This window comes from Leucoraja erinacea, chromosome 16 (assembly GCF_028641065.1).
Source record: "Leucoraja erinacea ecotype New England chromosome 16, Leri_hhj_1, whole genome shotgun sequence".
NCBI classification, from domain to species: Eukaryota; Metazoa; Chordata; class Chondrichthyes; order Rajiformes; family Rajidae; genus Leucoraja; species Leucoraja erinaceus.
Genome location: NC_073392.1, coordinates 2,649,965 through 2,664,784, shown reverse-complemented (window position 1 = coordinate 2,664,784; position 14,820 = coordinate 2,649,965). Strand labels below are relative to the sequence as shown.

General features: G+C 46.5%; 1 protein-coding gene across 1 annotated transcript in view; it reads right to left on the bottom strand.

The window, feature by feature from the left end:
* Positions 1 to 14,396, bottom strand: part of appl1 (adaptor protein, phosphotyrosine interaction, PH domain and leucine zipper containing 1) — a 38,027-nt gene extending 23,631 nt beyond the window's left edge. Inside the window, 6 exon segments of the mRNA XM_055647534.1 lie at positions 419 to 460; positions 1,421 to 1,508; positions 2,987 to 3,058; positions 5,954 to 6,013; positions 6,828 to 6,926; positions 14,224 to 14,396. Of these exon segments, the coding sequence (XP_055503509.1) occupies positions 419 to 460; positions 1,421 to 1,508; positions 2,987 to 3,058; positions 5,954 to 6,013; positions 6,828 to 6,926; positions 14,224 to 14,277 (415 nt within the window). The 5' untranslated portion in view covers positions 14,278 to 14,396.
* Positions 14,397 to 14,820: the final 424 nt, after the last annotated feature.

Below are 14,820 nucleotides of genomic sequence, written 5' to 3'. Positions count from 1 at the left end.
TTCCCAATAATGATTGTTCAGCTAAAATTCAATCATGATTGAAAGCCTAGACAAAAAAAATATATCCTTAAATGATCTGGAAACAGTTTTGAGCAGGTTCCACTCTTGAGAGTAAATATAGTTGCCAGGTCATCATCTATTTTACCTAAATTCCCGTCTTGTGATTATGAAATTCAGGGAAGATTAACTAATAAGAACAGTTTTAAATTATTTTATCAAATTTAAATGATCTGTGCTGTGTGGAAAAAGATTCAAACTGGCATACAGAAGAAACAAACAATCTCAATCCCCAAAAGAATAAATATCTTAATGCCACATTGAGACTTGTTGGGGAAAATTTAGCAAGTTGATATCTCTATGGAACTCTCATGCTCAATAAAAAAGATCTTCTTTGTGGGTTTACTGAAGCAACACTTACCATGACTAGCTATAGCGAAAACTTCATTCAGAGTTAACATTTCTGCAAATAAAGCAAACGTCATTGGTAAAAATATTTTTTCATAATTTAACTGATTTTAATGAGCATTACAATATTATTGGGGTAGCATTTTTAATTTTCATTCAATCAGAAGGTGAAGGGTTCAAACTCCACGTTGCAATCTGAGACTGGCTCTGTGTGGCACTGAAGAGATGTTGGGGTGTTGCAGCAGACATCCACCTTTTCCATGTTATTCCATCAAATGAACACCGACTCGATAATCTAACGAGACACACACATACAGAAACATGTTCCTATTTCTAGACATTTGCTTAGACATGTAACCCAACAGGAACAAAAGTTAATTACCATTAACTATATACATGTCATTTTGTGAAGGAAAGAACTGCAGATGCTGGTTTAAATCAAAGTTAATTGCCGGGATGGCGGGACCGTCATATGTTGATAGATTGGAGCGGCTGGGCTTGAATTTAGAAGGATGAGAGGAGATCTTATTGTAACACAGAAAGATTATTAAGAGTTTGGGACAGGCTAGAGGCAGGAAACGTGTTCCCAATGTTGGGGGAGTCTAGAACCAGGGGCTACAGTTTAAGAATAAGTGGTAAGCCATTTAGAACGGAGATGAGGAAAAACATTTTCTCATAGAGAGTTGCAAGTGTGTGGAATTCTCTGCCTCAGAGGGCGGTGGAGGCTGGTTCGCTGGATACTTTCAAGAGAGAGCTAGATAGGGCTTTTAAAGATAGCGGAGTTAAGGGATATGGGGAGAAGGCAGGAACGGGGTACTAATTGTGGATGATCAGCCATGATCGCATTGAATGGCGGTGCTGGCTCGATGGGCTGAATGGCCTACTCCTGCACCTATTGTAGACACAAAATGATGGAGTAACTTAATGGGATGGGCAGCATCACTGGAGGGAAGGAATGGGTGACGTTTCGGGTCGAGATCCCTCATTCAGACTTCAGTACGTGTAATTTTCATACCTTTTAAATGTTTTTCCTTGAACTGTGTAATTGGAAACATCATGGCATCAGCTAGTTGAGTTGACAGCACAGCGTGGCAGGAACTGAGCTAGAAAACAACAGTAAAATAGAAACATAGACAATAGGTGCAGGAGTAAGCCAATCGGCCCTTCGAGCCAGCATTCGGCCATTCGACGCGAGGTGACCCTGTGTGGTCGTGAGTAGTCGCCCAAACAGTCGTACCTTTTTCTGGTAGTCGCTGGATATTCGACATGTTGAATATTTTCGGCAACCTGCTGTGACTAGGACGGGAAGTCGCCGAAAAAAATTGCGTAAGTGGGACAGGCCCTTGAGGCTTAAACAGTTGGCATAACCACTGACCCAAAACACTGCACTGTGCCTGGACTGTGCAACTAATGAAGACCAGAAAACCAGTGCAAGGTTTAAAAAAAACCCAAAAGAAGAGTTGTTTGATAACACCACTATTAAGTCTCGTATAAATCAATGCAATTTTATGACACAGGAGGACATTTGACTTGTTGTATCAAAAATTAGCTGCCCAGCCAAAAGTTACTTCCTGGCACCATGTCCATAGCCCTGCAGTGGACAGCTCTTCAAATGTACATCCAGGTCCTGTTAAATGTAGTGAGAAGATTGAGAGGGGATCTTATAGAAACATACAAAATTCTTAAGGGGATGGACAGGCTAGATGCAGGAAGATTGTTCCCGATGTTGGGGAAGTCCAGGACAAGGGGTCACAGCTTAAGGATAGAGGGGAAATCCTTTAGGATTGAGATGAGAAAAACATTTTTCACACAGAGTGGTGAATCTATGGAACTCTCTGCCACAGAAGGTAGTTGAGGCCCGTTCATTGGCTATATTTAAGAGGGAGTTAGATGTGGCCCTTGTGGCTAAAGGGATCAGGGGGTATGGAGATAAGGCAGGTACGGAATACTGAGTTGGATGATCAGCCATGATCATATTGAATGGCGGTGCAGGCTCGAAGGGCCGAATGGCCTACTCCTGCACCTATTTTCTATGCTTCTAAGTTAGTTCTCCCCCAACCACCCATTCACCAAACCCATTACCATTCACTTTCCCCGACTCCATTGGATCTGGCACTTTTTTTACCCAACAGAAGTGTTGGGACTGCCTCCTGCAGTCTGAAACTTCCCTCCTCACACCCAACCATATGGCCATTATAATACTTTGTGGAGATTTCACAACGTAACAGTCAAATACAGCTACCACAAACTGCAGATAGATGCTGGAATCTTGAGCAAAGCACAGTTAAGCACTTCCCTCTGGAAGGCGACTCTGGACTGTCAAAGCTGCCACAGCCAGACAAAACAACAGCTTTTTTCCCCCATGAGTAGTAGCTCTACTCAATAACCAAAAGTCTGTAGCCACCTTTTGCTCTGGTATTTTATTTAATTCTTCACACGTTTAAATTATAACGTTTTATTTTTAATTTTCTACTACTGTATATCGTGTTGCCACTTGCGAGCAAAGCACCAAGGCAAATTCCTTGTATGTATACATTCTTAGTTAATAAAATGTATTCAATTCAATTCAATGAATACTTACTTCATCTATCACTTGTGCAAACTGCTGGAGGGTGGATGTCATGACCTCATCATCACCACCGAGGGGGAATCGCTGTATGATAGGAAAGGAAATTAAATCAGATACAAAAACAAATGTATTTGTTGGACAGAAGGAATTTTTTGGCAAAAAAAATAATCAAATTGTGTTGGCAGTATTTTATTATTGTTTCCCTCTTTATTTTATTGTCTTGGCTACTGAAAGTTAAAAATACAACTTAGTTACGTAGAAAGTTAAAAAACACAATTTTGCAAGGAAAATATCAAAATGGATTGATTTTTTTTTTCAAATACAATATAAATGTTTTTCAAATCTTGGATACAAATAATGGCATTGATTGTGCAAACAAAACTGCTGACAAAAATCTAAAAGTTAGAATTGTGTGATTGTAACTTCTTGCAAAGCATTCACAAGTTCACTAGTTATAGGAGTAGAATTAGGCCATTCGGCCCATCGCGTCTACTCCACCATGCAATCATGGCTGATCTCTGCCTCTTAATTGCATCTTCCCACCTTGTCCCCATAGCCCTTGACACCCATCCTAATTAAGAATTGTCTATCTCTGCCTTAAAAATATCCAGTGACTTGCCTCCACAGACTTCTGTGGCAATGAGTTCCACAGATTAGCCTCTGACTAGTTCCTCCTCACCTCCTTTCTAAAAGAGCGCCCTTTAATTCTGAGTCTATGACCTTCGGTCCTAGACTCTCCCACCAGTGGAAACATCCTTTCCACATCCACTCTATCCAGGCCTTTCATTATTCTGTAAGTTTCAATGAGGTCCCCCCTTCAACCTTCTAAACTCCAGCGAGTACAGGCCCAGTGCTATCAAGCGCTCATCATATGCTAACCCACTCATTCCTGGAATCATTCTCGAGTAGCGGAAACAAAAGGGTGTGCATTCAGAGTCCATGCAAGACAATCCTTTGCCCACAAATCTAGGCCAACATGTACAATGCAGTTTGGAGAGAGTGCCTCTTGAATAAAATATTAAAGCTAAGATCCGTCTGCTGTCTTGCACGGTGTAAAATAAAATCCCACAGCACCATAACAAATGAGGAATAGATTGGGTAACAGCACAGAGTCTCTTGCCCAGAGTAGGGGAATTGAGAACCAGAGGACACAGGTTTACGGTGAAGGGGGAAAGATTTAATAGGATTCTGAGGGGTAGCCTTTTTATTTTACACAAAGGGTGGTGGGTGTATGGAACGAGCTGCAAGAGGTGGTAGTTGAGGCAGGTATTATTGCAATGTTTAAGAAACAATTGGAAGAGTATACAGGTACAATAAATTTGGAGGGATATGGGTTAAACGCAGGCAGGTGGGACGAGTGCAACTGGAACATGTTAGGCTGACGGGCCCGTTTCCATGCTGTATGACTCTATGATCATTCTGAAACAGAGGAAGCGATGGCGAGGGGGGATCCTTCATACCTGGTCAGAGCAGTTTGTCGCACAACACTATTCCTTCTGACAGAACCTATCGTGTTCCAGCAGTGTGACAAAGTCATTTCTCAATCTCATAACTGGCTCACAATTTTGGTGGAAGATAGATTTTCCAATTAGAAGAGTTTGTTTTGTCCCACTAGGACAGGAACAGTTTCTTCTCAGCCGTTATCAGGCAACTGAACTGTCCTCTCATCAGCTAGAGTGTGGTCCTGACCTCCCGTCCACCTCGTTGGAGGTCTTTGAGCTTTCTTTAATCGGACTTTAATGTTATATCTTTGCACTAAATGTTGTACCCTTTATTCTTTATCTTTGCATTGTGGGTGCATGTGATTGTATTCATGCATAGTCCTTATTTTTGACCAGATAACAAGCAAGCAGGTTTTTCCTGTTTCTTGGTACATGTGGCAATAATAAACTAAACATTGACCTCACAATTTTAAGAATCTACATGGGCGGCGCGACTCACGTCGCAGCGGCCTCTGCAGTCTGTCTGTCTTTTTATTATTTTCTGTCTCGTTTTAATGTAGTTTTTATTTATTTTTTTGACAGGCTATGTGTGTGGGGGGGGGGGGGGGGGGGGAATTTTAAAATCTTTCCCCTGCACGGAGAACCCGACCTTTTCTTTGTCGGGTGTCCGCTGTCGTTGGGGCTGCAACGTGGAGCGGCCTCCAACAGGAACGACCTGGGGCTCAAGTCGCGGAGCTGCGGACCTACTCACCATCGCGGAGCTGGCCGAGTTCGGAGCGGGTGGAGCTGTGGTGGCGCTCGGCTGCGACCCGACCCCTGGAGATTCGGAGGCTCCAACCGCAGGAGACGGGAACACCGGGAGCCCGCGGGTCCCTGCTGGGAGACCCCTTTTCGGGGCTTCTGCAATGGCGACTTCTCCTGCCCGAGTTGCGGGGTTGAAGATTACCTGGAGCGGGGCCTTGCATCACCGCCCGGCGCGGCTTGGAATAGCTGTGGGACTTTACTAGCGCACGCCGTGGGCTCCCACAACAAGACCCGGACCGTGGCCTCGCATCACCCGGCGCGGCGTTAATGGCCGCGGGACAATTACCATCGCCTGCCGGGAGCTTTGACCGACATCGGGGGGGGGGGGGGGGGGGGGGGGGGGGGGGGGGAGGGGGGGGGGGGGGGGAGAGATACGTTTTTGCCTTCCATCACAGCGAGGAGGAGATGCTCTGTGATGGATGACTGTGTAAATTGTGTTGTGTCTTGGATCTTTTTCTTTTTGTATGTATGACTGCAGAAACAACATTTCATTTGGACCTCAATTTGTATTGTATTGTATTGTAATATGCCTTTAGCTATCTCTGCCCCTTGGCAATTTCCTTTCAGTTTTATCGTAATTATTACAGCATTGTACGATGGCATTATTCAAATGAATCTGCAGTTTAATATATTTTTTATAATTATAACACCAAAAAACCATCTCAAACATCAGTGCCTATCAAGATACTGATGTCCAACTTTGCTGCGGTCACTTCCTTCGATCTAATGTTACCTGCTGTTTGTACTCCTTGAGCAACTTGGAAGTCAGGTGTGTGGCAGTGCTCAATTCATTCTGAAAAACAAACACAGATCAAATAAGCTGCAAGTTTTTCTCCTCTGCACCAACGGTGGCGCTGACTCTTCATAAGGTCATAACTAAGTGATAGGAAAAGAATTAGGCCATTCGGCCCATCAAGTCTACTGTGCCATCTCTCCCTCCGAACCCCATTCTCCTGCCTTCTCCCCATAACCCCAGACACCCGTACTAATCAAGAATCTATCTTTCTGTCTCCGTCTTAAAAATATCCATTGACTTGGCCTCCACAGCCTTCTCTTGTTAGGACAGGAAGCCTCTGATGGATTACCCAATTTGAAAATCCTCAAAGCTCTTTCATATTTGACTAAACACGAAGCAGCATTTGCAACAACAAAACTATCCAATCTTCACCTCAACATCAAGGATCAAAGGCTTGGAAAAATACTGGTTACGTCTGCCAAATATAAACATCCAGATAGCTTAATTGAGTGTTTGATACTAAAAAGCTGGATCCGCTGGAGATTTATGTTCAGCCTGCATACACCAACAGTTGTTGCATGGAAATGCTTAGCGTAAAACTCTCCACCATTTTAAAGACATTCTCTTTCTTCCCAGCATTCTTTCCTCTCTGCAACTTAAACCGAGTTTGATTTCCACCTTTTCCTGGTTTTGATGAAAAATCATAGATGAGAAATGTTGATTGTCTACAGATGCTGCCAGAGTATTGCCAACATTCCTGCTTTTCTGTCAGATCAACACTTTTGCTTTTTGAGTAAAATTGGACATTTTTGTCATTCTATTCCAGTTTTGTTCAGTTTCTGATGAATTCGGCTGATAACGTAAACTGCACCTGTGCATTGTAAATCCTCTGCATGGCATTGTAGAGTTGGCTGGTGTAACTTGAAACTGCAGCAGCATCTTCTTCAAACACTCCCAGCAGCGAACGTGTCTGCACAAAATTAACATCAAAGTGAGTTTGCCAAATATATATTGGGATATTTTTTGAACTTTTAAGTTACACAACATAGAAACATAGAAACATAGAAATTAGGTGCAGGAGTAGGCCATTCGGCCCTTCGAGCCTGCACCGCCATTCAATATGATCATGGCTGATCATCCAACTCAGTATCCCGTACCTGCCTTCTCTCCATACCCCCTGATCCCCTTAGCCACAAGGGCCACATCTAACTCCCTCTTAAATATAGCCAATGAACTGGCCTCAACTACCCTCTGTGGCAGAGCGTTCCAGAGATTCACCACTCTCTGTGTGAAAAAAGTTCTTCTCATCTCGGTTTTAAAGGATTTCCCCCTTATCCTTAAGCTGTGACCCCTTGTCCTGGACTTCCCTAACATCGGGAACAATCTTCCTGCATCTAGCCTGTCCAACCCCTTAAGAATTTTGTAAGTTTCCATAAGATCCCCTCTCAATCTCCTAAATTCTAGAGAGTATAAACCAAGTCTATCCAGTCTTTCTTCATAAGACAGTCCTGACATCCCAGGAATCAGTCTGGTGAACCTTCTCTGCACTCCCACTATGGCAATAATGTCCTTCTTCAGATTTGGAGACCAAAACTGTACGCAATACTCCATGTCCTAATGTTTCTACATCAAATGAAGTAATAACAGTGCAAGTGAATTATTTTAGATTAGTTTAGAGATACAGCATGAAAACAGGCCCACCGAGTCAATGATTACCATTCATCACCAATTCACACTAGTTCCATGTTATAGACAATAGACAATAGACATTAGGTGCAGGAGTAGGCCATTTGGCCCTTCGAGCCAGCACCGCCATTCAATATGATCATGGCTGATCATCCCCAATCAGTACCCCGTTCCTGCCTTCTCCCCATATCCCCTGACTCCGCAACTTTTAATAGCCCTATCTAGCTCTCTCTAAGTTATCCCACTTTCTCATCCACGCCCTGCACACGAGGGGTTTAAGAAAGAACTGCAGATGCTGGAGAAATTGAAGGTAGACAAAAATGCTGGAGAAACTCAATCAGAAACGGCGCTCCATAGATGCTGCCTCACACGCTGAGTTTCTCCAGCATTTTTGACTACCTGCACACTAGGGTCATCTTTTGTAGAGGCCAATTTACCGTGGTTGAAATCGCTCTAATGCCACCTTCTCTAATAGTGAACCGCAAATGATGATTGAAAGTTAGAACCAGGAACTTTCATTAAAATCCAATCAACATTATTCAGGTGAAGAACGAACATTTCTCTTTTCTTGAACTAAAGGGACTGCTTTGCTTTCAAATTGTGCCATCTTTCAAATGACGATAATCGGCTGCACAGCAAAGAGCATGGCATACCCTTGTTTCCTGAACAACATCTATTTCCTGAAACAAGGTCTAATCAAATCACCAGTGTATGTAATTCATGTAGGTCCTTCTGCAGTTGTACAGAACCCTAGTGAGACCACACCTGGAGTATTGTGTGCAGTTTTGGTCCCCTAATTTGAGGAAGGACATTCTTGCTATTGAGGGAGTGCAGCATAGATTTACAAGGTTAATTCCCGGCATGGCAGGACTGTCATATGCTGAGAGAATGGAGCGGCTGGGCTTGTACACTCTGGAATTTAGAAGGATGAGAGGATATCTCATTGAAACATATAAGATTGTTAAGGGTTTGGACACGCTAGAGGCAGGAAACATGTTCTCGATGTTGGGGGGGGACGAGGGGGTCCAGAACCAGGGGCCACAGTTTAAGAATAAGGAGCAAGTCATTTAGAACGGAGATGAGGAAACACTCTGGATGCTTTCAAGGGTGAGCTAGATAGGGCTCTTAAAAATAGCGGGGGATATGGGGAAGAAGGCAGCAACGGGGTATTGATTGGTGATGATCAGCCATGATCACATTGAATGGCGGTGCTGGCTCGAAGGGCCGAATACCCTTTGATTTGGACGGTGTCCTGATAGGTCAGAGAAAGGCTGCTGCTTTATTCTATATTTGGTGCTGTGAATACTCGAGCCATGTGGAGTATAGATTAACCAGAAAGGCTTTAATGCCCTTAGACTGCAAGTTTCTAGCTATCTTTCAAATTTACTAGCAGACAATTGAATTATGGGGAAGAAAAACCAGCGATGTGTAGATTTAGTCGATGTTTATTACGCAATATTTGTGTCTTTGAATCATGTTGAAATATTTTTAATGAGGAACTGTGCCTTACAGTTAGTAACAGTCAAGATTATTAGTGTAGCTTCAGTTAATTTTTTTGATTATCTCATTGGATGTAGATTCTGTTTTAGCCAGATTCTTTTCTTGGACAGTCATTACTATTGCAACACATAGTGCTAATGGAAGTCACATTTCCACATTGCAGGAATGCCAGTTGGAACGCAAATATTAACTGTTTTTTATCTCACATATGCTGCCTGACCCGCTAGCCAATTCCAGCATTTTCCGTTTTTATTTCAGAATTCCAGTATCCGCACTCTATTTTTATATTGAGTGAGTGAGATGCAGCACGGAAACAGGCCCTTCGGCCCATCATGTCTGTGTCGACCAGCGATTTCCCATTTATTAATACCGTTTAACTCTCCTCCAGATTTTACACACTAGCACCAATTAAACTACTGTACCAACTCGCACATCTTTGGGATGTGGGAGGAAATCGGAGCATCCAAAGGAAGGCCCACCTAGTCGCAGGGAGTACGTGCAAACTCCACACAGTTGGCATCAGCCGCCAAGATCCAACTCGGGTCTCTGGTGATGCGAGGTGGCAGTTCTACCAGCTGCAGAGCTGTGCCACCCTACACAAAACATTATTCTTATATTGCCACGGTGTAGGTGAGGTAGCTCTGGGAGTCCATGGGTTTATAGTAGATAGTCCTTACCAGTCTGTCTCCCAAGATGGAGACATGGTGATCTACAGGGCAAGGTGGGAGTTGGTTCCAAAGATGATAACATTGACGTGTAGATGTAGCCAGGTATAGGGATAAGGGTAGAAAGCAGGAACGGGGTACAGATTCTGGATGATCTACCATGAGCATACTGAATGGTGGTGCTGGCTCGAAGGGCTGAATGGCCTACTCCTGCACCTATTTTCTATGTTTCTAGGTAAGTTAAGAAGTCACCAGCTGCAGGTTGTTGAAGGAACTCGTTGTTGACAGAAGACTGATCATATATTTTTTTTATTTTGCCTGTTTGTAGAAATGTTGTTGGCGGCCTTAATCTGCATATATTCATGTTCATACTTTAGAGATACAGCGCGGAAACAGGCCCTTCAGCCCATCGAGTCCACACCAACCGACGATCATCCCATACACTAGCACTATCCTGCACACTTGGGACAATTTACAACTTTTTTTAAGCCAAAGACAATTAACCTACAAACGTGTACATCTTTGGGATGTGGGAGGAAACCAGAGTACCCAGAGAAAACCCACGCGGTCACGGGGAGAATGTGCAAACTATACTAAAAGGGCTGAAGGGATAAGTCTCGCAAGTACAAATCAATAACTCTAATAATGTGAAAAAACAAATCAGAATCTATTGTTGAAGACATTAGGAAATCATGAATTATTAAAGAATAGCCAGCTCAGATTTCTTAATGCAAATCAAGTCTCACTAAACTCAGCAAGCTCTGAGGTAACAAAGTAGTTTCAAATAGCACGGGAGAACTTGTCAGCTTTTCCTTAAGATGATAGCGAAGAGTATTGGGAGGAGAATTATACCATCAATTGAAGATTGGTTACTACAGAAAACAGAAAGTCAGATTAAGTGGGTCTTTCACAGGCTAGAAGGATTTATGCCAAGGACCAGTTCTTGGCTCACAATTAACGAAGGGCCTGGAGGAAGGAGCAGAATGCAAGGTATTCAAGCTTGATGATGACAGTAAAATAGGTGAGAGGGCATGTTAAGGAGTGGCCACTTAGACTCTGCTACATATCAGGTTGAACAAGTGGACAGAAACTTGTCAAATGGAGTTTAATGTGAGAAAGTTCGAAGGTCATACACGTCAGTACTAGAAATCAAAGGCCTATTATCTAACTGGGGATAGATTGTAAATAAGTGAAGTACAGAGAGAACTAGCTGTTCTTGGGTTTGAATTGTTGTTGTAATAGTACAGGATAATACTGGCCATTGTTTTGGACACCTTATTCAAGAAAAGTTATACCAGCATTGGCAGGATCGCATAGTAGATACACACGGCTAATTCTGTGAGGAGAATCGTCTTCTTGTGAACAACTAAGAACGATGCAACTGTGTACTATGGAGTTTAAATGTATGAGAGGTGAACTGACTCAAGCATACAGAATCTGCACAGAATCAGATACGTAATTTTTCGGGACATTAAGCTGAGGGGCAGTGTTAAAGGTCCCAGGCACTATTTTGAGGATCAGGGGATCTGGCCTATATATTTGAAGACACGAGGAATTGCAGATGCTGGAATCTTGAGCAAAACACACAAGTGCTAGAAGAACTCAGCAGGTTGGACAGAGTCTGTGTAGGGATGGACTATGTTTCAGGCAGGGATCCTTTTTCAGACTCTTGAATCTTCACCAAAACTTCACCTGCCCATTCACTGCCTTGACCCGCTGAGTACCTCAAGCACGTTGTGTTTTGGTCAATATACTTCCCACACTCAAAGCTGTTCTAAACAGATTATAAAAAGACATTTGGATAGGTGCATGGATAGGAAAAATGTTGAGGGCTATGGGCCAAAGACAGGCAGGTGGGACTAGCATAGATGGGACATCTTGGGCGGCATGGGCAAGTTGGGCTGAGCGGCCTGTTTACATTCTGTATGACTATTTTTGTCCCACATCAGGGCAACACAAGTTGTACTCTTTTATTGGACCTTGCCTAATGAAGAGCATATATTATGTCCTAGTGGCTTTGGGATTTATATATTTATATTGTGACTATATCTTCTTCTTGCGTATGGCGTGCACAGCCTAAAGTTGTAGGACAACTTGTTGTATTTGATCTTATTTGATTGTGCACACTAGGTTGATTGCATTCGTCGAAACATGGCAGACCACGTGTAGGTTGCAATCTCCCAGCCACTGCAGATGTTAGTTTACAAAATAGAAAACTTAAGAAACTCAGCGGGTCAGGCAGCATCTCTGAAGAACGTCGATAGGTGACATTTTGAGATGCAGGCGGGTCCCAACACAAAACATCACTTATCCATGTTCTCCTGGATGACTCTTTGATCATTATTAATTCCCTGTGGGCAAGCACTTGCTGCAGGCAAGTTAGCAACTGGTTTTACTGCATTACAGTCCAGTCATTGCACTCTCAAAACTATTTTAGATTAGTTTAGATTCGAGATACCGCCCGTACTAATCAAGAATCTAACCATCTCAGCCTTAAATATATCCACTGACTTGCCCTCCGCAGCCGTCTGTGGCAATGACTCCCACAGATTCACCGCCCTCTGACTGTTTGACCTGTTTTTACAAAATGTTAAATGGTCAGCTCAACATAGATTACAAAACCTACACCAAACCCAAACCAACTAGGAGCAGACGAGGGCATTGGATCCAATTTGAGATTCCAAGATAGATGTGTACAGCAATTCCTTCTTCCCCCGCACAATTAATATGGTAGCATGGAATAATCTCCACCCTACCATAGTTACCCAACCAGATGCAACTACATTTAAAGTAGCTCTTTCTTCCTAAAAACCATTTCTGGCTTAAGTCCTCCCTCCACCACCTCCACACAGTTTAAATTCCATTTGGAATATTTTGGAGGACCAAGAAACCAAGAAGACATTCCTCCTCAACATTTTTGTAAAAGGAACGTCCTTTAATAGTGAGGCTGTGCCCTCTAGTCCTGGATCCTGGATACTCTCGCCCACCTCCACCTCCTCCCTCCACCTCCTCCCTCCACCTTCCACCCTGCTCCCTCCACCTCCACCTCCTCCACTCTCCACCCTGCTCCCTCCACCTCCACCCGCTCCTGCTCCCTCCACCTCCACCCTGCTCCCTCCACCTCCACCTCCACCCTGCTCCCTCCACCTCCACCCTGCTCCCTCCACCTCCACCCTGCTCCCTCCACCTCCCTGCTCCACTCCACCTCCACCTCCACCCTCTCCCCCCTCCTCCCTACCTCCACCCTGCTCCCTCCACCCTCGCTCCCTCCACCCCCACCCTGCTCACTCCACCTACACCTACACCTCCACCTCCACCCTACTCCCTCCACACCTCCACCCTGCTCCCTCCACCTCCTCCCTGCTCCCTCCACCTCCACCTCCACCCTGCTCCCTCTACCTCCACCCTGCTCCTCCACCACCTCGCTCCCTCCAACTTCCACCCCCCCCCCCCCCTGCTCCCTCCACCTCCCACCATGCCTCCTCCACTCCACCCTGTGCTCCACTCCACCTCCACCTACTCCCTCCACCTCCACCTCCCACCCTACTCCCTCTCCACCTCCACCCTGCTCCCTCACCTCCACCCTACTCCAAACCTCCACCCTGCCACTCCACCCTCCACCTCCCTCCACTCCCACCCTGCTCCCTCCACCTCCACCTCCACCTCCACCCTCTCCCTCCACCGGCTCCCTCCACCTCCACCTCCACCCTGCTCCCTCCACCTCCACCCCACCCTGCTCCCTCCACCTCCTCCCCTGCTCTCCCTCCACCTCCACCTCCACCCTCCCTCCCTCCACCCCCCACCTCCACCCTGCCTTCCTCCACCTCCACCTCCACACCCTGCTCCATCTCCCTCCACCTCCACCCTCTCCCTCCCCTGCTCCCTCCCACCTCCACCCTGCTCCCTCCACCTCCACCTCCACCCTCCTCCCTCCACCCCCCACCTCCACCCTGCTCCCTCCACCTCCACCTCCACCCTGCTCCCTCCACCTCCACCTCCACCCTGCTCCCTCCACCTCCCTCCTCCCTCCACCTCCACCCTCCACCCTGCCTCCCTCCACCTCGCTCCCTCCAACTTCCACCCTCCCTCCACCCTCACCTCCACCTCCACTCTCCTCCACCTCCACCCTCCCCCTCCACACCCTCCACCTCCACCTCCACTCCCCTCCACCTCCACCTTGCTCCCTCCACCTTGCTCCCTCCACCACCTTGCTCCCTCCACCTTGCTCCCCACCCCACCTCCACCTCCCCTCATACTACTCCCCTCCACCTCCACCCACCCTACTCCCTCCTCCTCCACCTCCACCCTCCTGCTCCACCTCCACCTCCACCCTGCCCCGGGTGTTGTGTTGTGTTGTGTTGTGTTGTGTGCCCGGGCTAAGGCGGCCTGGACAGCCCGGGGGCTGCGGCCTGCTACCTGCGGACTGTCCTCCAGAGTCTCCTCGACCGGCAGCTTGTCGATGCCCGGCATGTCTGTGCCCCGCGGTGGGTGGACGGGTGGACGGACGGACGGACGCTGCGGCCTCTGTCACTGTCCGCTGCAGGCTGCCCGCTCCGGCTCAGGCACCGTCTCCACCCTGCGGCCTGGCGCCTAGCGACGGCCCCTCACTCCCCAACCCCGCCTCCACAGGGCGGGGCCTAGCGCACACACAACGCCGATTGGCCACCGCGACTGCCTGTCATCTACGCCTTCCGGTGGGCGGGACCATTACGTCACTCCCAGGCTGACATTGGTCGATCCTGGCAGCCGCCCCGCCGCCGATTGGTCCGGTGACATGTCTGTCAGTGTCTACATCCGGCAGGCGGGTGTGTTTGTGAATGGGGCGTGGGGCGTGGGGCGGGACTTAAGCGGCCACTCCCCCTCAGTTATTGGTCTAGCGATCTGTCTGTCATCCGTGACTTCCGGTGGGCGGGGCTGATGGATGGGGGCGGGACCTGAGGTGATTGGTCGCCCGGGCTGCCTGTCAGCGAGAACCTCCAGCTGGCATTGTTGTGAATGGGGAGTAGAGACCAT